At 34.9% G+C, this 27736-nt stretch overlaps 1 protein-coding gene across 1 annotated transcript in view; it reads right to left on the reverse strand.

The window, feature by feature from the left end:
- Positions 1-27736, reverse strand: part of Tmtc2 (transmembrane O-mannosyltransferase targeting cadherins 2) — a 388543-nt gene that overhangs the window by 38813 nt on the left and 321994 nt on the right. The window contains exons 10-11 of the mRNA XM_026391430.2: positions 24960-25074; positions 12244-12307 (exon numbers count right to left, since the gene is read on the reverse strand). Coding sequence (XP_026247215.1) covers positions 12244-12307; positions 24960-25074 — 179 coding nt within the window. The remainder of the gene's footprint in view (positions 1-12243; positions 12308-24959; positions 25075-27736) is intronic.

Here is a 27736-nt window from a genome sequence, read left to right on the forward strand (position 1 = left end):
TCTTATCCTACCCTTGAGATCTGATCACTTGGCTTGCTTTCAGCAAAAGCCCTGTTAAGTCAGTTTAGCAAGAGCCCCTTACCCTTGGTGTCTTCAGGTAATTTTCTATCCACCCCCTCCCCTTACTCTGCTAGTTAGCTACAGCAGGAAAGGAAAAGTATGTCTTCCTTCCCCCTTAATTCATTGTCACAGAGGTCCCTGTGACAACAGACAGACAAGTGACAAGCATATAAATTTATTAACATTTTACCTGACTTGCACTAAAAAAACGAAGACAACAATTAGAACCCAAGTGTTTTTAATACCAAGACTAAATAAGAGTAAAAACAGTGTGGGTAAATACACAAGGAGTATCAGGCAAATGCAGTGAACTGGGGAGACTTTAGCACAGCCTTTTGTTCAGATTCCTGTCACTTTGTCTTTGGAGATGATGGAGCCTTCAGGTATGCAGAGGGCACCGCTCACATGAGGGTCTCAGGACCTGCTTGAGGTCAGAAAGTTCTTCTTTCACTTGCCATTTCCCAAATTCCTTCAGCTTAAAATATCTAATATACCAAGCTGCCACGTTTTGTGACAGCATCTCCTGAACCCTGTCACTATTAATCCCCAGGTATCTTTACTATATTTGGAGTTGAGCTTGTTTTCTCTTCCTGATCACAACAATCTTGACCCCCTATCACAATAGTGCTAAATAAATTCTTCCTTCCCACTTTGAAATGTGTCCAAATATGTTTTTTTTTCCTTTGACAAGGACATAGGACCTTCAAGAGAAATTAATCGACCAATCTGTTAGCTTTCCAGGATCTGCCAACTTATTTGTCTTTAAGTAGAATATATAATGTATCTGTAGATGCTGATTAGAGTTAAAATACATAACAATGGGTTAGGAGCAGATGAGGAAAGTCCTGGAAACAGAAGAGGGGTGGAATGCTAGGGAGGAATGAAGACTACACTCACAGGCAGCTTTTTGTTACTGTTAATATGTTTTGAATAAAACAAAGCTTCCTAAGACCAAGGATCAGAAACATGAATGCCTATAAAGATAAGAGAGGCTGAGGAGGCTAACTATGGCATTCCAAAGAATGCATAAGGGCTATGGGGGTGGGGGAGAACTGTTCTCTGCAGGTGGCAGCCATGAGCCCACCCTCCCAGGTGGGATTGGGGGCCAGTGTGGGTAGAACTGAATTCTCAAAGAAACCAGGAAATGAGTTTTCCTGGAGAAGAAACTGTAATTTTAGTGTGTGGTCCCACAATTCAAACAATTATAGCTACATCTCCTTACAAAGGATACTCCCACAAAGAAATGTGAGTAAAAATAAACATGCTTAGAAAAATATAATTAAGTGAAGTTCCCCAAAGGTTCTGATGTTCTTGTAACTACCACACACAAGTTGATTTTCCTTATAACCAAGAGCCACTTAAGTTCCTGCTCATCTCTTACATCTTCTGGTTTTTTCTGATGTGAATATATACCCCACTCCCCATACACACTAGTGCACAGACATGTTTTAAACACTATTGTTTAAAAAAATGATTGCATGTGGATTCTGATGCACGATAATACCCCAAGGATGGAAGAATTGTAAATTCAACTCAGTTCAGCCAGACTATCTCTGCAACTAGCCCACACCAGCAATTAGTCAACAAGTGGGTTGTATTAACCCTGTCTTCCCAGCATGAGGCTTAGAAAAATCAAACAGAAGAAAAACAGTTAACCACTTCAGAAATACTTTTTGTTTCATTCTGTCTAACACAAAGTTACTCAAATGTAAACAAAGAAAAGTGAATGTACCAGAAACCAGACTGGGAAACTTGTCAGAAAAAAAAAAAAAGTACTGTATCTGAATAAATTGAAAAAGAGCTCTATGGTTGAAAGGAGTTTGAAGGTATATACAGGTGGGATGAGACTAAAGTTGATGCTATCACAACTGAAGCTGAGAAGTAGAGCATTCTATCTTGCTGAAAAAGAAGAATAAGATGTTTGGTTCCTATTGATTATATACATGATCTACGTACAAGGAAGGCTATTTATATACCAAAAGAAAGCAAGAGTTTGGTCTATAAATTTGGATGGGTGTGAATAAACCTAAGATCAAAGGTGTTATTTCAATAATATCTGGGCCAATTTAATAAAACCAGATAAAATACAGTGAAAAACTAATAACAATTTCTCTTGTGATTGTGACCTATTATTTTCTGGGATCACCAACTTACCTAACTCCATTTTTCTAACTACAAAATGCAAGAAACTGAGAAAAAAAAAAGGAGAGAAAATATATGTGCAACATTAGAACATATTTTACTCATCCAGTCAATCTGGTGATATTGGAAGTTATATGTTAATAATGCGTAAAAGTCAATGGGATGCATCATCTATAGTTTTCCCATGTCACAAAACTCATTCAGAGTTTTGGGAGAACCATATGGGTCCTCTACCATTTATATGAAATGTGTCTTAACTGCTCACTGGACAAATTATTATTAACCCTGTCATTTTTTTTTTTTTTTTTGTCTAACAAAATAATAATCTCAAAATCCTACTCCTCCCTGCTAGATCCCTTATATGGTCAAATCTGAACCTGTCCTGTGTAACTTAATTTCATGATCTCTTGTTCTAATTAGGACTTAGAAATACATTTCCCATCAGAAAACAACTTATACTTGGAATATTATTATTTTTTCCATTAGAATAGTTCAAATACATTAATTCTCAATCTCCCCAACTCCACCCCAGATTCTAATCTTGGTGGTTATTTCTTTTCCATGGCCATTTCCCCACAATCATATTTGCCAAAAAGTGTATAATTCAAATTGTAAGTAAAATATTGTAGAATAGGTGGACTATTTTATAACACAGCTGGGCTTTGTCACAGTAAGCTCATTTCTTTGAATTATCTTCCCATATTCCTCATTTTGATTTTAAAAAATAATCATCACTAAAGAGCCCAAATAGATAACATTGACTTTGATTATATAATAAATCTCTGAAATAATTTATATTGTGGGTGCTTGGGAAAGATAAAATGCACACACACAGTTTTCTATTGAATAATCCTGAGGTTACATTCCCCTGTAATTCATACATAATGAACACACATGCAGAACATTTATAAAATATTGTACAAATATGAAATACAAGGTATAAATAAAACATCTAGAATGTAAATGTGCTGAGTCAAAACTAGAATTAATCTACTAGTGAATTCAGAAATTCATTTAGAGATGACCAATTGCTGATTATGGGTCTCACAAGAATGTACCTTAACTGGCACTTGCCTATCACACACAGATGTGACAGGGCTGTATAAAGTATCACCCACTGTGCACCTAAGAGTGGCCCACATGTGTCTACCTTCAAATTCTGTTATTTTCTTGGGATTAGCAAATATTCAAATGGCGAAACCTAAAGTAATTTACCCTGAGTTCTACTCCCTTATAACCTAAGCTTTCTTCCCCTCCATATCCAGGTCTGTCCCATCCCATATTTTCACAGTCAGTCCCTAGGAGAGGGTGATCCTTTAAGATCTTTAGTATTTTGCCTCCTCCTCACCCTCTAGTGGGACATATTTTAAATCTCATATTCAAATATATATTCTCTTTAACAACCCTCTTTTTTGAGTTCTTCTTTTCTTATCCATATCCCTTTAATTTCTTTCATCTGTCTGATTGCTTTGGCTAGAGTTTCAAGAACTATGTTAAACAGAAGTGCTGAAAGAGGGCATGCCTGTCTTGTCCCAGTTTTTAAAGGGAATGCTTTCAATTTTTCTCTATTTAGAATGATGTTGGCCTGGGGATTAGCATGGATAGCCTTTAAAATGTTGAGGTATGTTCCTGATATGCCTAGTTTTTCTAGCATTTTGAACATGAAGCAATGCTGTATTTTATCAAATGCTTTCTCTGCATCTATTGAGATGATCATATGATTTTTATCTTTGAGTCTATTGATGTGATGAATTACATATATTGATTTCCATATGTTGAACCAACCTTGCATGCCTGGGATGACCTACTTGATTATGGTGCACTAACTTTTTGATATGTTTTGTATTTGATTTGCCAGAATTTTATTGAGAATTTTTGCACCTATATTCATTAGAGATACTGGTCTGAAGTTTTCTTTCTTTGATGTGTCTTTGTCTGGTTTTAGAATCAGGGTGATATTGGTCTCATAGAATGTGTTTGGAAGTGTTCCCTCTTTTTCTATTTCATGATAGTTTGAGAAGTATTGGTGTTAGTTCTTCTTTAAAGGTCTTGTAGAACTCAGCTGTGTATCCATCATTTGCACATGATATGACTCTATATTTAAAAGACACAAAAAATTCCATTAGAAATCTCCTAGAACTAATAAATAAATTCAGCAAAATAGCTGGATATAAAATCAACATTCATAAATCAAAGTCATTTCTATATATTAGTGGACAAATCCTCAGAAAGAGAAACGAGGGAAACCATCCCATTTACAATAGCCTCAAAAAATATACATGTATACTTGGGAATAAACTCAATGAAAGAGGTGAAAGACCTCTACAATGAAAACTATAGCATGCTAAAGAAAGAAATTAAAGAAGACCTTAGAAGATAGAAACATCTATCTTGTTCTTGGATAGGCAGAATTAATATTATAAAAATGAGCATACTACCAAAAGCACTGTACAGATTCAATGCAATCCCAATCAAAATCCCAATGACATTCCTCATAGAAATAGAAAAAGCAATCATGAAATTCATCTGGAAAAATAAGATACACAGAATAGCTAAAGCAATCCTTAGCAAGAAGAGTGAAGCTGGTGGCATCACTATACCAGACTTTAAACTATACTACAGAGCAAAAATAGCAAAAAACTCAGCATGATATTGGCACCAAAATAGAGCTGTAGACCAATGGGTACAAAACAAAGGACATGGAGACTAATCCATAAAACTACAGTTATATTAGACAAAGGCGCCAAAAACGTACATTGGAGAAAAGATAGCCTTTTCAAAAAATGGTGCTGGGAAAACTGAAAATCTACATGTAACAAAATGAAATTAACCCGCTATCTCTCACCATGCACAAACTCAACCCAAAGTGGATCAAGGACCTAGGAATTAAACCAGAGACCTTGCACCTAATGGAAGAAAAACTAGGCCCAAATATCCAACATGTTGGATTAGGCCCCAACTTCCTTAATAAGACTCCCATAGTGCAAGAATTGAAACCAAGAATCAATAAATGGGATGGATTAAACTAGAAAGCTTCTTCTCAGCAAAAGAAATAATAAGCGAGGTGAATAGAGAGCCTACATTTTGGGAGCAAATTTTTAAACCCTCACACATCAGATAGAGTACTAATCACTAGGATATATAAAGAACTCAAAAAGCTAGGCACCAAAAACAAAAACAAAAACAAAAAAAACCCCAATCAATAAATGGTCTAAGGAGCTGAACAGACACTTCTCAGAAGAGGATATACAATAAATCAACAAACATGAAAAAATGTTCAACATCTCTAGCAATTAGAGAAATGCGAATCAAAACTACTCTAAGATTTCATCTCACTCCATTCAGAATGGCAGCTATCAAGGATACAAACAACAATAAGTGTTGGCGAGGATGTGGGGGAAAAAGGCAAACTCATACATTGCTGGTGGGACTGCAAATTGGTACAGACAACATGGAAAGCAGTATGGAGATTCCTTAGAAAACTTGGAATGGAACCACCATTTGACCCAGCTATCCCACTCCGTGGCTTACTCCCAAAGGATTTTAAAACAGCATACTACAGGGACACAGCCATATCAGTGTTTATAGCAGCACAATTCAAAATAGCTAAATTGTGGAACTAACGCAGATGCCCTTCAATAGAGGAATGGATAGGGAAACTTTGGTATATATACACAATGGAACATTACTCAGCATTAAAAGAGAATAAAATCATGACATTTACAGGTAAATGGATGGAGTTGGAGAATATAATGCTAAGTGAAGTAAGCCAATTCCAAAACAACCAAAAGCCAAATGTTTTTTTTGATATGGGGATACTGACTCATAATGGTGATGGGGGGCAGGGAAGCATGGGAGGAATGGAGGAACTTTATACAGGGCAAAGGGGAGGGAGGAAAGGGAGTGGGCAAAGGGGAGGGAGGAGAGAGAGGGGATAAAGGGGTGGAATGAGTTAGACATCATTACCCTAAGTACATGTATGAAGATGCAAATGATGTAAAAATACTTTGTGTACAATCAGCTACTTGAAAAAACATGCTCTATATGTTTAAGGTGAAATGAATTGTGTTCTGTCATTGTGTATAACAAATTTGAATAGATAAATAATTTAATAAAAAATACCAAAAAAATAAAAAAAGCCAACAACCTTCTTTTGTATGTTGCAAGTTCACACTCACTTTTTGGTATGGTCTGTTCTTTTTCATTTACCTTCAAAATTCTTTACAGAATAAGTTTTATACTCCTCATTACCAGTCCTCCATTTCCTTTACATCTTAAAAACTTCTCACATCACTACTGTGAAAATACACTCTTGAAGGCTACCAATGTCAGCTTATTCTCTGAAATCCATGAATGTTTTCAGTCCTCCTATTGCCTGTTAGCAGTATGTTCACTATTCACCAACTTTGATTTCTATGTCCTGTCCCTGTCTTGGTTGTCTTCCTTAGCCTGTATTCCCAATGCAGAAATTCCCAGGGGTCAGAAAAACTGGCTCTCTTCTCTCCTTTTGTGCACCGCTCCTTTGATGACCTTACTTCATTTTGCTGGAACCTCCTTTCTGCAAACAATTGCCACATCTCTACCCTGACCTATGCATGTTTTCCCAACTGCTTATTTCATAGGAATGTCCCCGAGAAAACTAGAATAGCTACTTCTCACACTGAATTTACTAAGTCCAAACTTCAGATTTTTCTCTTCAAACAAACATACCCCTCTGACAACCCTATGTCTGTTTACGTATTTTTTTTCCTAAGTTAATCTAAATTAAAAATTTTTGGCTATTCATTGTGGCTAACTCATTTTCCTAGTCACATCCTATTAAATAATCTACTGCTTATTTTTTTCTTGTATGTTCTTTTCTATTCCCCTCATTCCTATATCTTAGTGTCTACAACATTATACCCTTATTATGACTGTGACCTTCTATTTATTTTTCTTGATTTTTCCAACGCATTATCTCCAAACCTTATTTCCCTGAACACAACACTCATTTTACACAAAATGCATCACATAATGGCCATCCTAAATTCGTGCTTTCATATGTCTTCCTGTTTAACAGAATTCTGGAATACAAACTCCTAATCTTTATGATGTCTTTGCTCTGGTTTTATGTTAATTTTCAGGTCTATCTTCCCCCTATCCTTCCTCTACCTTTATTTATGTCTGTGCACCTACCTGCCAGGATTTCCTCCTTTATCCTCTTGCTAGATTCTTCACCTATAAACATTCTATGGTTTCAAGCTGAAAACAGCTGGCCAACTCTGACTTGGTGCTTTTTCAGATCAATCCAGCTGCAAGTGATTTCTCTAGTACATTTTGCTAGCGCCAGTTTCTATCTCTCAGGAAACCTTGATTAGACAGCATTATTTACTGCCCTGACACATGGGGACTGGGATTCACATATTCTCTCCTCCCCTATTTTTCCACATTAGCTTGTACATTTCTCAAGGCCAGAGTTAATTTTTCATAACTTTGAAATTGTATTGCACTTGGCAGAGTCTTACATACAAAGGTGGAACTTGTTTCAAACAAACAAAAAAAAAAGTAGAAATGAGCTCAGACTAAAAACAATCATATCCACAAGAATATAAGATCTGATCATTGGTCATTACATTCTCTTGACTCCAGAGTTGATAAAAAGTAAAAGCAGGAGACTTTGTACTATATAAAATTTTCCTATTTAAAAAAATTCAAATCCATAAGTTAATGCAGAATTTGGCTTAGTTCCCACAGGAAGAACAAAGCAGTTCCATTCTCATGTTCCTGCAGTCTTCAAGAGTCAGCATTTTTTGATGTGCAAAAGTGGGTGAGAAGGCAGAGAAGATTGATGTCTTTTTAAAATAACTCCACAGAAAGACTAATTTACTTACAGAAATGAAAAACTAAAGCTAGAAAAACAAAATGAATTTTGGTAAAGTTTTCTTGTTATAGAAACATCTTTTCACATAATATGAGCTTTAATTTTGGAGAAACCACCCCCAAGATCAACTAAATAAGATTGAAAAATTGGTATCTGCCATTTTTGAAGTAATACCTGGATTATACACTGAAAATCAATACACAATTCTCTAACTACGCATTTCAGTAAATGGTAAGAGACTGAACACTTCTGAAGAACATACAAGACCATAGTCTAAAACTTACATCCTGCCTGATAATTTAGAGTTCTTCCATCATTTTTGCATTTGATCTTTGAAATTCTTTGTGTGTAAAATAATCAAAAAGTCAACAATTTTAAAACTAATTTATGTAGAACCACATGGTTTTTGTAGAAAAAAAAACAAATCCATTAAGGAAACAACTTTATTTTATTAGGAAAGAACTATATCCCATAAAAAACAACAATCTTTGAAAACTTGACATTAATAAGCAGTTGTATACATATTTTATTTTGTGTAGTCATAACCTGACCTAATTATATGGCTAAAAGATTCTCAGAGTCCCCCTACACAGCTCCTAATCATGGTAGTTGCAGTGATATTCTTAAAAATGTAAGAATATTCTTTGTTAAAAATAAGAGTAAAATTAGATTACCATGTAGATGTGAAAAATGCAAATGGCAGTGGAACTACTTAAATAGAATGGAAATTGAGGTCTGTTTGCTATGCTCTCATAAGAAGGTATCTAAATTGTATTCAGTTAAAGCATATAAACAGCAAATGAATATTCTGTTAATTTTTTAAAAAAATATTTGTTTTAGTTGTAGGTGGACACAATAACACCCATTCTTTTTTATTTTATTTTTTTTTAATATGGTGCTGAGGATCGAACCCAGTGCCTCACACATGCTAGGCAAGCGTTCTACCACTGAGCCACAACCCCAGCCTGCAAAGAATTGTTCTTTATGAACAAAGGTAGTAAACAGCAAGTTGATGTTAGGTGAATGCTTTAATTTAGATTAAATGCAAAACTCCTAATAAATCATAGCCTATTAAATAGGTCTCATTGTTTCAATTTAGATTATTACTATGGTTTATATTTTATCATTCTTGCCTCAGTGAAACCTTACTTAACTAGACTAATAAAATCCAGAACTTAATCCTAAAGCAGATTATGAAAAAATATACCTGTTGATTCATCAATCATAAAGTCACTTACTTATGGCTGAATATGAGCTTCATATCCTAGTCAAGTCTGATAGATACTTAATTTGCTATTACTAGATAAGGAAAATATCATTTGAATAAATATATTTTCAAAAGTTTGAGCATGTTTATGCATCAACATTTTGGGGGCCCAGGAAAAAACAGCTTTGAGTTGGAGATTAAATATTGACTTCATGGTTTGTCTCGTCATTTAGAATAAACAATCTCAACAGTCAGGCTTGATTTGCAGTGCCCAAGTATCTTTTTCATTTCTAGTATAGGTCAGATAACTTAGTTCTTCTCTCTCTTCCATGATATTGTGCTGAAGACCCCCATCTGGCCAACCACTTAACAAAGTAAAAGTAACCCTCAAATGGCACAAAATGAATAAAAGTTGAACTAAATTCCTGTATTATGTATATTTAGACCATCATATTAATCAGTGTAAAAAGAAAAAATAAAGAAAACCCTGATCCCTGCCTTCTATGAAATACAATAACAAGTTTAAGACTGTAAAAACAACTCTTTTCTTAGAAAGACTGCACAAAGATGCCCAAGTTGGGCGTTTACAAGGCCATCCCTTCTGTGTTTCCTAACTTCTTTACATTGCTTCATTTTCTTTCCTTTTGTAACCAAGCACTTACCTCTGTCCAACATACTGTAACCTTCATTTATCTACTTAAGCTAGGAACAATTTAAGTTCCTAACAGTCAGGCACTCTTGCCCATTATTTTCACTCCTATATATCCAGTGTCTAGAATAAGGCCTGAGACTCAGTAAATGTTTACTAAATAAGTAAGGTGATTTTTGCTTCCCAGACTTCCACTTATATTTCATCTTAATTATATAGCCACAATTTTTCAATAAAGCTTTCCCTTATATATGCACACCATGGTCTTGATTACAACGTGATACCACTTAATTATAATGCCATGTGAATCCTTAACTTCTCTAACCTTCTGCCCAATGGGAATTGTGAGAAAGGAATGAAAAAACTCAACAGTTAGAACCTAACGATGTCAGCCATAAAGAAAAATGAGATTATGTCAGTTACAGGAAAATGGATGGAACTAAAGCCCTTATGTTAAGTGAAATAAGTCAAACTCAGAAGGTTAAGGGCTGTATGTTTTCTCTAATTGGCAGAAACTAGAGAGGAAAAAGAAAAGAAAGATGGAGATCTCATGAAAATTAAAGGAAGATCAGTAGAGAAAAGGGACCAAGGGGTGGGAAATGACAAGGGAGGGGAAAGAACTGGGGAGTGATATTGGCCAAATGATACTGTTGCATATAGAAATATATAACAACAAATCCCACCAGTATGTATAATGCACCAGTAAAAAAAAATGTGGGAAGAACAATATAACCTAGGAATGTGATTGATAATATAATAAATGCTTAAAACATTTAAGCCATCATTGTTCTTACCATTGGGATTATTAAATTATTTTCTTCGTTGTAAAGAATTTATCAGTTTTTGAAGCATCACACAATTAATGTGAAGGGAATCAGAAGAGTCATTGCAAAACATGATGTCTTGCAATACTGAGCACTTAAAAGAAATTAAGAGGCCCACTCTGTGACTTCCCCATTTTCTCCCCTGACATAGTCATAAGAGCTTCATTAACTTCCTTCTCTCTGAAGACACAGGGACACATCAAAGAATCTGAGCACATAGGCCTTACTAAGCTTCTTCCAATTAATTATCATAACAGGTTACCAATTTGTTCTCCAATTGTACTTCTACACAATCAGCCATAAAAAAAAACCAACAACACAGATTTCCTTATTTCTTTTTGTCTTCATTTCCCTTGTCATGTAAAACTTCCATTAAACAAATGTGTATGTTAATCTGTTTTTTGTTACACAGGTCTCTGCCATGAACCATGTGATAGGCAAGGAAGACTTATTACATTACTTTTCCTTTCCAAAACAACAACAACAACAAAAAAAAAAACCAAAAAAAACCCCCACTTCCCATGTAAGTCTCTTTTAGCAACATCAATCCTCCACTTCTGTGCTCCCAGAGGACTGTACAGCCTCTGGAGAAACTGCCACACTATATCACTGTATTTCAATTAGTTGATGACATTGGGTCTTCTCTGCTATACTGTGTGGTCTTGTAGAGTACAATATGAAATCTCTGCATCCAGTCACAAAATAGGCACTTTACAGACGTTTGTCCAATAGATGAGCTACTATACCAAAATGAAACTGATCCCATTATTTGTACTCACCTCACACTAGTACTTTCATTCCTGTTTTAAAATTACATTTCTTGATATATGGTCTATATCTGGAGAGCAGGGCAGAAATTTTTAGCATTGCAGAGGGAGGTAGAATGCATATGAGAATAAAAACAATGGGCTAGAATTCAGTGAGGTGCTGCAAAAACAATGCTTAGAAGATGGATACAAAACTCATTCTTATTTTCTCAGAAATAGCTATTCTATTTCAATAGTAATGATCTAATTTATATCCATTTTATGTTATAGAAATGTGACTACTCAAGGAAAACCTGCAATGAAAACATTTTTTATAAAGTTGAAAAGCAGTTCTCAGAAATGGGTATTATAAAGTCAAAAAGATACATGCTTCAAGATCTATCTGTTATTTGAGAATTAAATAGTAGGTATTTAATACCTCATCAAAAATTAAAAAAAAACTTTTCAAAGAATTTTAAAAGTCATCCAAATGTAAAGTATTTAGAAAAACTAAAACCTGTATGCAAATGATACAAATTTATAGTGCTTTACACAGCTAGAAAACATAAATTTTACCTCTGGAGTCGGGGAAGAAGCTTGAGACTAATAGATTTCTTTGTTGGACTAGCTGTATCATTGGCATTCAAAATAGGAGATTAGGACAAAACCCTAGTATCATGATGCATCGAAATCCCAAAACTAAATTCATTGAGACTGTGCCTCTGAATAATGCTTCTCATTAGAAATGTACTTACATTAGGCCTCAGCCTGGCTGCCAGATCATAATACTTCTCCGCTGCTTCATTCAGGCTAGCCTGTCTGTAAGGAAAAAAAAAATTACATCTTTGTATTTTAAAATTGCAGATAGGTGAACAGAATCATCATGCAAAAAAATATTAACTTTAAAAAATTACAATCACACCAATTAAAGAGTAAGTCCCCATACAGAAAACTGAGTGCTTGCAATGAATGTGTTATTATGTTTAAAGCATTGTAAATAGTATCTCAACATAATCCTATTCAGTAGGTATTGGTATTTTAAATTTACACATATAATTTTCTTAGATAAACCACATAATGTTGAGACACCAATCTCAACATGATGTCTCAGAAAAATCTTCTTTTTAAAAAAGTAAGTTGTTAAAATTAATATTTAGTTGAGCTTTTTATAGAAATAGTGAACATTTGCAAGTTTAAAAAATTTTGTTCATTCTATCTAGAAAGTCACTATCTCAGGGGAACCTTTGCATTTTGTATAGTCCCCCTCATCCCCACACCAAAAGAAAAGCCAGATTATCCCTTTCTTTGCTCTCTGGCCACTAGAGTGGGCAACATGACCTAATTAATCTCAGATAATTGAATGTTCTCACTTGGAATTTTAATTCCTGACTGACAGAAAGATGAAAGGATGGCCGTAATTCACTGACATTGTAGAAGCAATGTGGTTGTGTCCTGGCCAGACTCTCCCTATAAAGGATTGCTACAATATCACACTCCCTTGACCATTGGGGTTACCTTATTTCCTGTTGCTTCAAGCCTTCCCGCTTTCAGTAAGTTAAATTCCCTTAGCCTTCAAACAGTTGGGTCAGCTATTTGAACAAATATTACATAAGTGATAAGACAAATATCACATGAGTGGCAAAGCTGATTTATACAAATAAGATGCACACTGAATTTTACAGATAAATCTGTTTACTGCCTATTCTTGTAATTCACAGGAAAAAAAAAACTAGGTTCTGCCAATTTATTAACAGAAGGAATAAAATGTCAGATGTTGACAAACCCAGTTAGTTAGTCTTCAAAACATAAAATAAGATGGGTACAGGGGTACCTTCCTGTAATCCCATCTACTTGGGAGGCAGAGGAAGGAGGACCATAAATTTGATGCCAGCCTGAGCAACTTGGTAAGACTCTGTCTCAAAAAATTTTTTTGAAGGGCAGGGGGATATAGGATGTCCCAGGTTCAAACTCCAGCACCACTGAAAACAAAATAGAACGTTTTATGATCATACCATCATGTATCATTAGATACTTCTTCAAAGACAGTAGAATATAAGATCAAAGGACCTTATACATGTGGAGCTGGAATCTTGTGACCATATTCGAAAGGTATCGAAGAAATGCTATAGGAAAATGCCAAATCAATTACAGATGCACACATGGCATAACTATGATTTGACAAGAGTAGTAAATGGTTGTAGGTCCTACATGTAATATGGAGTAACGTTCTCTTAAAACTGATGTGTCTTAAGCTTTTGTGACAAGATGACAGAGGTGAGTCACGAATAAAGATGATAAAACCAAAATTAACTTAGTCAATTAGAAAACCACATTGATGTTTTAAAAGAAAAGGCTAACTAGCCATAACCTATAAAGTTGAATTTGTACTTTGGTCAAGCCAAATAAAAACCATAAATACATACCCCAAGCAACCATATAAATTATGGGAATAACTGAAGATAACATCTCTCTGGAGAGCAGGACACATTTTTCTAATTTTTAAAGGAAAAATAATTAGAAACACTGCTATTTTTTAATGGAAGTTTTAAAGAAAGTAAAAACCCTTGACCCAAGGCTCCACTGGACCCATGACATGTTACAATGTGCTGCTGCAATTTATATTCTCATAAATGTTAAAGTTCAATTTCAATATGTCAAGAAAAGTTCTTTAGTCTGGTATGAAACAGTAAAAATTCACTCACTAGGGTATTTAATGAAGGTTCCCGCCACCAAATTACAGAATCACTTTGGTTCAGATTCATTTGGAAATTTGAACCAGAATTCATGAGGTCATGCCCTGGAAGGGTTTTCTCTAGAGGAAAATACAAGGCATGGAGGTAGGAAATTAGAGTAACTTAATACTACAAAGAAGTCAGTTACTTTGAAGCAAGATCAACCAATAGATATCGAGCATAGAAAGTAAAGCTACTATTAATATTCATCTTTATGGGCATTCAATTAATAAGGCAGATAAAGATCAAAAGAGAAACTGGAGAATCCATTAGATGAAATGTCTTTAAAATAATAATTCAAATTTCAAAAAGGTTCCCCCCCCCAAAAAAAAAGGAATATTAGTTTTTAAAGTCATCATATTCTTTAGTGGTTTAATGTCTGAAAAAAAACATTTACTTTGGAAGACCTAATTTCTTAAACTAGAAGTAGGATTAATTATATTCTAATCAAACGAAAAAACAAGTAGATTTATTATATATGTCATCTGACCATGAAAATTAATTTTCACTCTAGGACTTTGCTTCTGTTATTAAATAGTCTTTACTGACTACTATTTAGAAGGCATTTATGATGCACATAGGAAACTGCAGGGAAATCATGTCAGTTCTTCCTACAGAATGTTCATGTATGTCCTTGTTTCAGACAAAAGAAAAAACTCATGAGGCATACATGAAGACCCGTCCAATGTCAAGTTTGCACTATATGCTCTCCTTTGTATTCCCCTCTGCAAGAATCACTGGGAATACTTAATAAACCTTAATTTTACTGATGTCTAAAACATCAACAGATTTTTGAAAATCTAGGTAAATTAGCAGTATTCTGCCAGCTGCTCGGGGGATTCTACTAATATTGTCAAGCTCCTCAACCATGACATTATTAGGAGGCAACTAAAAGATTCAGGTTCTCAGGTTATTAGGATATGGCTATTTAAAGCAGCTGATAAGCTGGGTATGATGGCGAATACCTGTAATCACAATGACTCTGGAGGAAGAGGCAGGAGGATTGCAACTTTGAGGCCACCCTGGACAAATAATCAAGTCCCTGTCTCAAAATAAAAAACAAAATGTAGCCGGGCATGGTGGCTCATGGCTGTCTGTAATCCTAGCCTTTCAAGAAACTGAGGCACAAGGATCACATATTCAAGGCTTGGAGATGTGGCTCAGTGGTTAAGTACCTGGGGTTCAATCCCCAATCCCTGCTACCAAAAAAAAAAAAAAAAAAGAAAGAAAGAAAAAAAAAGCTGATAATGTATTCTTTCCCTACATTTTCATCCTTTTTTCCTTCACTGTTTCTTTCTTGGGACAGAAAATTTATTAAATTCTCAATCCAGGAATTTACTATTTCATTTGCTAATTACAACATCACTGTGAAAGCAACTGCTGTTATTAATCACATTTTAAAGATGAAAAAAAGCCAAAACACTTCAAGATACTTCCCATTTTAGGAGATTAAATAGTTAGATATGGAGGGGAGCCATAAACCCCACTCACGTGCAAGTGGAAGACTCAGGAAGTGGGGTAAAAGAGAAACAGTTGCCTCTGTCAGGAGATCTCCCCAGGCTGGATGTAGACAACCTTGTGCTTTGGCCATAGGACAAAGCCAAGAATTGAGATGGTGGAAAAGATAATTCACTCACTCACATCAAGAAACTACCCTGGGGGCTGGGTTTGTAGCTCAGTGGTAGAATGCTCATCTGGCATGTGGAAGGTACTGGGTTTGATCCTGAGCACCCCATAAAAATAAAGGTATTGTGTCCATCCACCTTCTCTCTCTCTCTCTCTCTCTCTCTCTCTCTCTCTCATATATATATTTTATTTTTTATTTTTTTTAAGGAGAAGAAACTACCCTAGGTCCAGACAGGAAACATCCCTCATTTTAAATGTTATCTTAGGAATCAACATTGAGTTATGTCATATATAGAGAATAAAGATCTAATCACTAATCCAGTAATAGACACCAACTAGAGATTCAGAGAGGGGCTCTTTTCTCACCACCAACTTATACCCTTCTTATATGTTAGGCCCTCCTAACTTCATATTACCTAAACCTCTCAGGGCCAAAAAAGCAAAGAGGCAGACAAAAAAACCTAGATGGTATTTGTGAACCAGTCTATGAAACAGACCTTGAATTCCCAAGGAATAATTGGACTGAGCTGATTCTATTTTTCTCCCATCCATTAAAATTCAGGTGCAAGTCAGAAACATATACAATAACAGAAATCACAAGCTTTATCATTTGCATATCATAGAATTCCACTTTTGTATAGAAGACTATAAAACTTCCATCTGTGACATATGTATTTATCTTATATATTTCATATGCCTAATTTCTCTCTCTGGTGCTGTTTGGTAAGAGAGAAGTATATTTTGGAACACAGGTTTATGACCCATTAGATGAATAAAAGAAATGTGGGAATAAATTGTTATGAAATAATAAGTTAATATACCCTATGGAATGCTTGAAGAGAATCTGATTAAAAGAATCATTCACAATTACCTACATTTTTATGTATTCTGTGAGAGTTGTAAAACTAAGTATTGCTAAATTTAAAATTACTTCCTGAAAAATATTTTCAAAAACCTCTAGTGCCATTTAGAAGTAGGACTTTCTTTAACTATAACTAATAGTTGTGAAATATTAATTTTGAATTTAAATTACTTAATATGAACAATAGTCACTGGTTCATATAAAATATATTTTATTAAAAAATAGATGATTATTTTTAAGGATAACATGGGGTATTTCTTTTCAACTAGACAGATGTTCACTCTCATAATACAACCGCAGAAGGGAACAATAGCTGGGTTTTTCCTGAATTCCTACCAATCACTAACCTGATGTTTAGCTTTAAGTTACTTAAAGCTGCACTAATGCTAATTTCTAGCTAAGTTTTATAGTAGGGATAGAAGTTAAACTGAAATAGATGACATGGTATGGAAAATCTTAAAACAGCAAAACCAGAGTGACCCATGTAAAAACAATGGGCAGAAAAGATCCTCACAGTGAAACTCCTACAATAAATTATGACCTTTAAGCCCTTCTTAGATGAAAACTTCTCTGTTAAGATACCAAAAATGGAGCTGGTGTTGTAGCTCAGTGGCAGAGCACTTGTCTAGCATGTGTGAAGTACTGGGTTTGACCCTCAGCACCATATACAAATAAATAAACAAAATGAAGATATTATGTTCATCTACAATTAAAAAAAAAAAGGTTCCAAAAATGCCTTCGAGATTTATAGGTATCCATTCTAATTTTAAAAGTAAAGGATAGCATGTCGAAGAGAAAACAATGATTTAAAAAAAAAAATTGTGCTGATCATGTCATTCACCAAATTTCCCTCTAAGTCAGAAATTTTATGATGTCAAATGAGATTTTGATCCCATTCTTCCATGGCCTCAAACCTTCCAGGGACTGCTTAGGGACAGTTAAGCCTCTATTGAGAAAGACTACACACTGTTGAAAGTAGTCTTTTAATTTTGGAAAAAATTAAAAGGGAACAAATGTATGGATTTCAACTGCTTATATTAGCATAGAGTAAATCATCACCTGTGTTCAAGGTGTAATTTGGTGATGGAGGGGGAAGGAGTTGGGAAGAATGAAAATAGGCAGGATAAAACCTGTTCATGGTTGTAGTCTCAGAATCATCATAAGCATCACCCTGAATTTGTTAGAAGTGCCAACTCCCAGGTACCACCCACACCTACTAAATCAGAATATTCATTTTACAATGATCTGCTCATACATTAATACTGGACAGACACTGGGTTGGAAGACACCCACCTTCAACCTGCTTTGCTTTAAAGACCTTACAGCTCATTACAATGTGGTTGAAATAAGACTCTCCTGACCAAGGTTGGCAGTAAAACACAATTTATAATTGGAAAAGTCCAGTGACTTTTGAGTGGTTTTTGGTTATTTAAAAAATGTTAAATAAGAGAGTATATGGCCTACAGGGCCCTGGAGACTCAGCTGTTCTTTCTTATCCTGGCGGATTGGTTCCAGAAGGACTCTACTCCTGAGCAGATATCTAAATCAATATTCAAGTCCTTTAAATAAATTGGTGTAGTATTTACAGATATTCTATGCACAACTTCCCTGTATTTAAAACGTCTCCAAATTAGTTCTAATACCTACCACAACATAAATATTATACGAGTAGGTGTCATATTGTATTGTTTAGGGGAAAGTGATCAAAACCAATCCACACATGCTCAACACAGTTTTCCAAAATATTTTTGACTCATTCATGGTTGAATCCATCGAAGTAGAACCCAGGGATATTGAAGGCAGACTATATATGTCTCTCGAAGATGTACAGATTAAAAGACACACACAAGTACATGTGAGCTCTTTGAAAAAGCAATCAATCCAGTTCTTTTTCTTTCTCACGTAAGAACTTAAATTTTGAGACTATGGATGTAACTCAATGGTACAACACTTGCCTAGCACATATAAGGAGGCCCTAGATTGAATCTCCAGTACTGCCCTCTCCCCCAAACAAAAAGCATATGATACTTCCAGTCGAATTTATAAAGTTAGTATTTTTAATGTTTATAGAATAAACAATTAAAAATACTATGTTAATTGAGTATGGAAGTTAAAAGATAATGATTCTTTCTCATATATTTAGTCTGCTCTCTAGAAACTTGTGAAGCAATTGGAACCAGTAGGTGGGGTACAGTTTGGCTTTTCTTGCTACCTTGTAAGCATGTAGTAAGGTGGGAGCTTGTACCCTTATACCCAGAGATGAAAAAAGTGCACACTTTCCTCACCACTCAAGTGTGACCCCTCTCAGTCACTATACCAAGATGATAGTCCTAAAAATTTAATATTCCTTTGAAAATACAAACTTGAAGTTTTCTCCCCCATGACTATGAATCTAATTTCTAAAATTTATCATGTGAAAATAATTTAATAATATTAGAGAGATGTGACTCTTTAGGATTTACACCTGGTATTCTTTATAAACCTCTTGTCCTTTAATAAATTCAAGAATCATAGCTTCCAGGTAGTCCCTCATTTGTAATGACAGAGGGAGCCAATGTGACACCGTGAAAACACATATCATCCTTGGCCAAAAGACACTAGCTTTACCAACTTCTCAGTCCCACCTTTACCAACTCTGAGGAGGATTAACTCTGAACCTCAGTATCCTCATCTATGAAAGAGATATTAGCAGTTACCTGACAGATAAGTAAGCAGAACTAAGAGGTGACAGACATAAATGCAAAATACAGTGGCAGGCAGACAGAAAATACTCAAATAAATAACTCTTCTACAAGAGACTATGAAAAGTGAATTCGGTAAAATTTGTTTTTTTGTGCCTGTTCTTCTCAGGCATCAAATATATTCAAGCTCTCGCTCCAGCTTTGAGTTTAAAAAAAAGAAAAAGAAAAAAAAAAAAAAACCCTGAACAAATCTGTTCCTACAAAATGCTTCAACAGAATAGTTGATTCAATTGTTTATTCTCACAACTGTAGAGAAATAACTTCACTGATTTCTAGAATTTGAATTCCTTTGATAATTTCCTTTGATAATTTTCTTTGATGATAACCAAACTGATTTTTTAAAAAAGTCTCAGTGGAAGCATTGAGTACTTTTTCCATTCTACTTAAAGTACTGAAAGTACCACCATGGACTGTTAATACTCATTATATGAAACCACCCAACATCTGTAATCACCTCCCTGCAAATACAGTTGATTAATTAGCAGCAAGTGGACGCCACCTTCCCAAGCAAAGCAGAAGCCCCAAGTCCCTTCATTGTCCAACTTTCTTCTAGCACATGACTCCAGTTCCAAAACTCAGATGCAATCTCCAGAGAATGGGATTCAGAAGTCTGCTTATAGGAGGCCACTGTGCCCAGGACAATCGCCTTTTAACATGTGTGGCACTTGCTCTGTTTGGTTCCTCATGGGTGATGGTGGCACAGCTCTGGGACTGCAAAAGCTGCTGAGGCCTGGGGAAAGCTGGGTGGCTGGGGATTGCTCCTGGTTATGTCCAGTAGAGCTCCCAAGTCCCCAAAGAGAATCTGCGGGCCACACAGTACTCCTCAATATACTCTGCTTCTGCTTAATCTGACCAGACTGGATTATTTACTTTGCATCTAAAAATCTGTGACCAGTAGAAGATGGGCAGTTTAGGAATGGATCTATTTTCATCAACTTTGCTTTCAAATGGTAATTGAAAGCCTTCATCCTGCCTTAGAAAATTTCCCTATTTAATGATAACTGCTTATTTGATCCATTCCCTCCTTCAGAAATTACTTTTATTAATACTTATATGTGACAAATAATATTATATATATATGTGCTATATACAACATTTAATTATATACACATATTTATATATACATATAGTTATATATCACATACTAAGTATATACTATATATTTATACAAAACTATACATGCTACATGATTTATATATAAACACATGAGTGTATACATACTATATATAATAGTACAATATGTATATATATTTAGTGTAATTACATATAGTTACAAGAGTGAGTTTTCTATTTTCCAGTCTTTGAATCTGTCAGTCATCATTTTCACATTTTTATGATTTTCCCTTGAGTGTTGGGGAAACATGGACACCTTCTATTTATGTCTATCAATTGTATACTGGCTTCTGTTGCAGATATAATTTCAAATATCCTATTACTCTTTAGTTAACTTTTCCAATGTTATAAAGTCCCACTTTCCAACTACTTATTTTACTTTCAGATATATTTTGTGTCAGGGTAAGTTAAGCTCTACTGTGGTAATAAACACATTATAATCTCTCTTAAGACCAAAAATGTTTATTTCTCACTCATTCAACCTATCCAGGTGAGAAGGTAGGTTTGGGTGCCTTAGATTACTTCTGTTACTTTTGGTTATTTGACTCGTCTAGTTTCCAGTCTTCAAGTAGGAAAAAGGGAAGAGTGCTCACTCTTGTAGCTTTGGCTCATCTGTGACATATGTCACATTCACACACATTCCATCCTAAGGAAGGCCTGGGCAGGTCTGAAACTTCAGAGAACTCGGGAGAGGGCAATCCTATTGTTCTGGGACAAATTTTTGGTGACCAGCATTACTACTACTTCCATAGCTCCTAGAGTTCTTGTGAATATCCTTGAAACAGGAACTAGGCATGTTCTAAAAGGCCCTTCAGTTTTTATAGTCAGTGTGCTTCACCAAGCAGCCTAACTCTGATACCTCTGAGTTGTCGTTCTTACCTGAAATGCTTAATTCAAATCATATATCTTAAAACTTTACATCTGCTTATTCTACAGAGAAAGCTCTTTGGGTATTACTGCGAGTTACAATGGTTCTGTCAGAAACTTCTCAAATATCAAAACTTTTGAAGGTCCCAATCAGATAAAGATATGCCCCTGGAGGGCTAGCCTCAGGCCCTCATTTCTTTCCATCAGTTATATCCAGAGGCAGTCACTTAAAAAAAAAAATTAGAATGAACAAATTTTTCTCCTCCCTTGTTAATAGATTTTTTTTTTGATTATTTCAATAAGAAGTAGCCAAAAAAGGGAAGTTAAATCAGTATGGTGGAATCATATCTTGCACTATTAAGCTGTCTCTAAATTACTGATTTGGAACATCAGACAAACCATAGATCCAACTAACCAAGTCAAAAAGGGGGAGACTTTACCCTTTTCTTCACATACAACTGGTTATTAAGCCTTGCCAATTTTGTCTTCTAAAAATCTCTCAAAAGAACTGAGCTCTCAAGGGAAGAATGACTATCAAAATCAATTTAGGACTTTGGCAGTTGCAGGGGAAACTATATGTAACATACATAACAAAATTTTGATAGCTAACCATTTTGATAAAACTACATTAAAAGATACAAAAACCTTTCTTATCCTTTCAGCAAACAAAGTGCTGAACTTTCTTTACTGATAAGAGATGGGTGTTCAGCTTGCATAGTAAACACTGAAGAAATATTAGAATTTAATGGAGCTGAAAAGCAGAAAAGCTACATAAAATTAGTCATGGGGACTGCCACCAAACTGTGTAGGATATCATTGTCAGGCTGCTACGGTCGCGTGTGCAGTCAATATAGGAGGGCGTTGAGTGACTGAAACTTAATGAGGAATGCAGACTGCAGAAAGATGGAAAGAAGGTTCTGAAAAATAGATCCTAAAGATTTCCACGTCTCCAACACGTAACAAAAACTTTCCACTGTTTTCTAAAACTGTGGTAAGTCAGAAAAAATTACGAGTGATGGATGTAACAAGGAAATTTTTTTGTAATGTTCTTATAATGGGTTTCCATTGGTAGACCTTGAATTCCAGATACTGATTTAATATGTACAAAAATGATCTGTTGATGAAAATACTTATAATAAGTAAGATGAATTAGCCTACAGAAACTTGTGCTTTCCCATCCTTACAAACGGTTTATTGTGAGTAAAAGCATACTGTTTTATTCATGAAGAACAAAAAGTCCTCTTCCCTGCCATATCACCTAACCTTGTCATGAGAACGACAGTATTTTGTAAAAATTATCCTTGCATTGAAAGTTCTTGCAGATTGACTATAATTCATTTTATAAAGATACTAATGATCAACTGAATTTTGACTTTTCTGTATAGGTGTCAACTTTTTGGGGGGTCACCATCAAAACAAGTGCCTTAGCAATGCTAAATACTAATAGCAGAGTGAAGGCATCCAACTACAACCTCATCGTGTACCCCCAACTCCCAACTAGGCTTTAAATTCCTTATTTAAACTAACAAAAAGCTAAGCAAGAGGTCCTGAAGATACAGTTTAATAATATTCTCAAATGATAAACACAGTCAACAAAATTTGCTTTAAATATTGGTTTCTGGGGTACAAGGGAAAGGGGTAGAATGTGACTAGAAAATAACATGAGGGATTATCTGTGACAATGGAATACAGTATAATTTACTGTATTCTGACTGTGATGATGGACACACAAACCTGCACATATGAAGAAATTGTGGAGAACTAAACACACACCTGTACAAGTAAATTTTGGGAAACCCAACAGAGCCAGGGACTGAATAAATATCAATAGGCTTGTTGAGATAATATGCTGTAGTTTTGCAAGATATTATCAATGATGAAACTGGATAAATGATACAGGAGATTCTCTATATTACGTGGGAAGCCATCAATGAGAAGTGTGTGGACTGAGCAACATTGGCACCATTAGGCAGGGAAGCCTGGTCTTAGGAACTCCCAGGTGGAATCCACAGATTGGAGAATGCCCAATTCACCTTGGCTCCCTGTTCTGAGTCATAGCTCACATTTAAGCACAGCCTTAGAGAAGGGAATGACCTGCTAAGAGCCAAATAGCCTGCTTACCCCTACCCATATCCTGGTTTTCCTAAAGAAGCAAGCACCCAGGCAAGACCCCTCCCACATTGAAATCTTATACCTATCCATCCCTTGTGATCTGTATCACTAAAGCATGGGCTCCATTTTTGTTAGAAACCTTACCCCTCTTAACCGATTGGCTTAACCGGTCACTGCCCCTGCTCTTTAAAAAACATTTCTGGTCTTTTGCATTTATTTCATGGTACTACTTTCATAGCTTTATTTAGCAGACAGACCCATCCCTCCAAGGGGTACCCATACTCTTGCCCACATAAGATGTGAGCTAGAGTATTATATCTTACAACTACATGTTATTGTGTAATGATCTCAAAGTAAATGTTTTAAAAATAGTTCATCTACCTTTTCCAAAAGCCATTTATGTATGTATGCTGGGGATTAAACTCGGGGTTTTGTGCATGCTAAGCACATGTTCTACTGCTGAGCTACTCCTCAGATCAAAAGTCCTCATTTAAAAATCACCCAAATGTGAACCAACTTCTCTGCTATCTTTCTGACCTTGTAAGAATGATCTACATAATTACAAATCCATCAGTAGAAGATAAGCACAAATACCATAGCATGAATGTCACTTAATGAAGCACTTGGTGGTAGGGGGGAATTTAATGGAATAAAATTTAGTAAGAATATGGGTAAAGGAGTACACATATTGCTAACAGAGCAAATACTGCTTTTAAAAAACTGTATAAATCGTTTGAGTTTTGTTAAAGCATCCTCCTTTAACCTAAAACACTACTTATGGATGCACTGTCTCTCTTTATATTCACAACAAAAATAGTTTATGTGCCTTTTTATTTTTTCACTATTGCAATTAGCTTCTGTAATAACCCTCTGAAAATAGAAACAGTAATGGTCTAGAAAATGTATTGTTTCACAGCACAGCAATAGTACTGATTACAGGGCCATTTTAAGTATTTCATAGGCCATATGCGTATTTGTATTTGATAATCCTTCCAACTATCAAACACATTAAAATGCATCCACATGCCATATTCAATAATAATTAATACAAATACACAAATATGCAGATGCAATTGATTAATTGACATAATGTTTTGTTGTGGAGACATTTAATTAGACAATTATTCAATTCAATTTTGCAGTTTATCTTTTGTATTTTCTGACCAGTAATTTTGGAGGGAAGGGAAAGCAAGTTGGGAAGGGAGTCCTCAATGATTTTCAGAATACTGAGAGCTCATATGCCATGCGCATTGATCACTATAGACTATAATGAAAAAAATAGTTCTACTTTTCACATGGATCTGCAGCCTGATTGACATTTACAATATAGAATGCATAGTATGATATGAAAAAAATAGTATACTTATTTTCTTAAAAGCAGGGCATTGGTCTTTTAAGGTTTAGTAGCAAAATCTGACCTGAGCATGTGGGCAGCATTGAAGACAACATCAAACTCTGTACTATCCAGCTCAGCTGCTTTTTTTGCCATTTCTGCTGCTTCTACGAGGCGAGCTTCTTCCAGAAGAAATTGACCTACAAAGTACAAGAAAGTGAGCTTCAACTCAGAAAATGGTAATTGTAGAAAATGATAAAGCTGCATTTAGAAAAGAATAAGTGCAGTGGTAAAGGTGATTTGAAGCTAAGATGTAATGTCACACTCATTATTTAGTCATATTTTATGTGCCTTTCCTTTAATTGCAGAGCATTGCAAGAATTTCCTTTTCTTGAAATTCTGTTTCTTAAATGTTCTGCAGACTACTCGTATAATAAAAATGAACATATTTAAAGGTATATTACAAATGTGAGTTGATTTTAATAGTACTTTAGAATAGCTTCTGTCTCTGGCGCACATGCACAAGCAGGTCTATCCATACTGATATATTTATTTCTTACATTTCAGTTATTGAAAGAACATAGGCAGGCATGATAATGACTCACTCTGAATTAGACTTAGTAACAGAAGTGGAAAAAATATTACCAAGCTCAAATTTTTTTGAGACTACTTTCAGGTCAGCCTTGCAAGGTTGGAATTATTACAGACAGAGCCACACAGCTCCTTAAAATTGCACCTCAAGAATTGCTATGTAATGTTATCCTGAAAACATATTGCAAAGGAAAAGGAAAAAGTTGGGTCCAATTTTAAGGCTGTAAATATGTTTATAGAAACAATAGATTGCATTGCTTTTATACCTAGGGATTTACTAAGAGCAAAACTAATGATGTTAAGCTTCATCTGATATGGATATTCAAATAAAAAAACAAAATAAGGGAAAAAGGGTATGTTGTAATCATCTATAATACTGCCAGGCTTATGGAGTTGTGGTCTAATTATCATCTCTTGTTGTGTGGGATTCCCTTTTTGTTTAAAGTTCAGGGTGTTAAAACTAGAAAAAAAATTGTTATAAAAAAATGAGTTGCAAATCATGAGCTGCATATAGAAACACAAAAACTATAAAAATGGTAAGTACTGATGGCTGTTGGAAGAGCCTGTTATTTACTGTTCATCTATTAAATATTAAAAATTGTCTTTTAACCCCAAAATATCTCCTCTTAAAGGGGGAAATATGTTTTTTAAGGATTTATAATAACAAGTAATCATGGCTTAATTTAAGTATTTTAAACTTTGATTAGTTAAAAGCTGGTGAGTAAAGATAAACCTGTGATTATAAAGCCTACTATTTTTAACTAAAAGACAAGAGTTGGACTTGGACAAGGCTTAGCTATTTCTACAAAATATTTTACATTACTTTCTTATATTCTGGGCCTTACTCATCTCCCAAAACAAACAAACATAATTTTAGGGCCAGAAAATTATTAAGGAAACAGAGTTAGTTGCAAATAAACATTTATAAGTTTAAAAAACATGTTTTTTAAAATTTGGGTATAAAGTGTCCCCCAAAAGTTGATACTAATGCAGAAAATATTCAGACAAAATGATTGGATCATGAGAACTGGAACCTAATCAGTCCATTCTAGTTTGAATGGATAGAATGGTGGTTGGTAACTGTAGGCAGGTGGAGCGTGGCTAGAGGAGGTGGTCAGAAGATGCCCCGTTCATCTTCTCAGTGCTGCCCTGCCAACCCTGGCCTCCTTGCTGCCATGAAGGGAGCAGCTTCTCTCTGCCATGTGTTCCCCCCATGATGTTGTGTCTTCCTTTGGGTCCAGAGCATTAGAGTCAGCCATCTATGCACTAAACCTCTGAAACTGTGATCCCCAAATGAATTTTCCTTCTTCTAAGTTGTTCTTGTTGGCTGTTTGTGTCACGGCAATGCAAAAGCTGATTAAAATAAAATTCTTGTATATGCTAATTTTATACATATGTAGATATGAGATGAAATTTAAAGTATATGCTTTTGTTCAAAAAAAGTGAAACAAAAATTAGACAATATATGGTAACTAAAAAAAATACTATCTCCTCACGTATTTCTTAATCATTGACACATCTATAAACCCATCTTCTAGTTAGTTATTTTTGTTAGAGATTATTTTTTAAATTAAAACAGTATTAATTAATACTTGTATTCAAAAAACAATATTTAACTAAATAAATGCTTTGATAATTATTTCTGGGATATTTAAACAACTAATAGTGTAGGAAATTAATTATTCTTTTTTTCCAGGGAGCTATTAATGCTGATATGTAACAAATTAATAATTAGGATAAGGCAACAGTTAATTGAATAATGAAGGTTATTTTCTTAAAATTCATTTCTCCAGACGGAAGGGGAAAAAGCAAATATATTAATTATGGTTAAAACAAAAATAAAGAAAATATATAGATCTATTATGTTCACACAGAAAAAGAGAAGGACATTGACAGGTTGTCTATATGATGAAGATAATGATAACTGGTAACACATGAGGTCAGTTATAAGCATGCTCAAGGCAAAGCTTTCCAAAAGCTTTGTCAATGCCAAGCATATCTTTTATGTTCAACAACAACAACAACAAAACATTAACTACTGTGTAAAATCAAATATGCTACTTCATCACAATCGCATTCTTTATGTTTAAGTAGCAATGCCATGTAATATGCACTTTGTAAACTGTTTGCCAAGTCTAGAAACTACCCTAAATATATAATGTATCATTGTAAATGCTTACAGTAAAAATTCTCATGTGAACATTTTAGAGTAGACTCTATCATATTACTTTTTAAACAAATAGTATCACAGCATATTAGTTATGCATTTCC

The sequence above is a fragment of the Urocitellus parryii genome, chromosome 5, assembly GCF_045843805.1.
Source record: "Urocitellus parryii isolate mUroPar1 chromosome 5, mUroPar1.hap1, whole genome shotgun sequence".
Classification (NCBI taxonomy): Eukaryota; Metazoa; Chordata; class Mammalia; order Rodentia; family Sciuridae; genus Urocitellus; species Urocitellus parryii.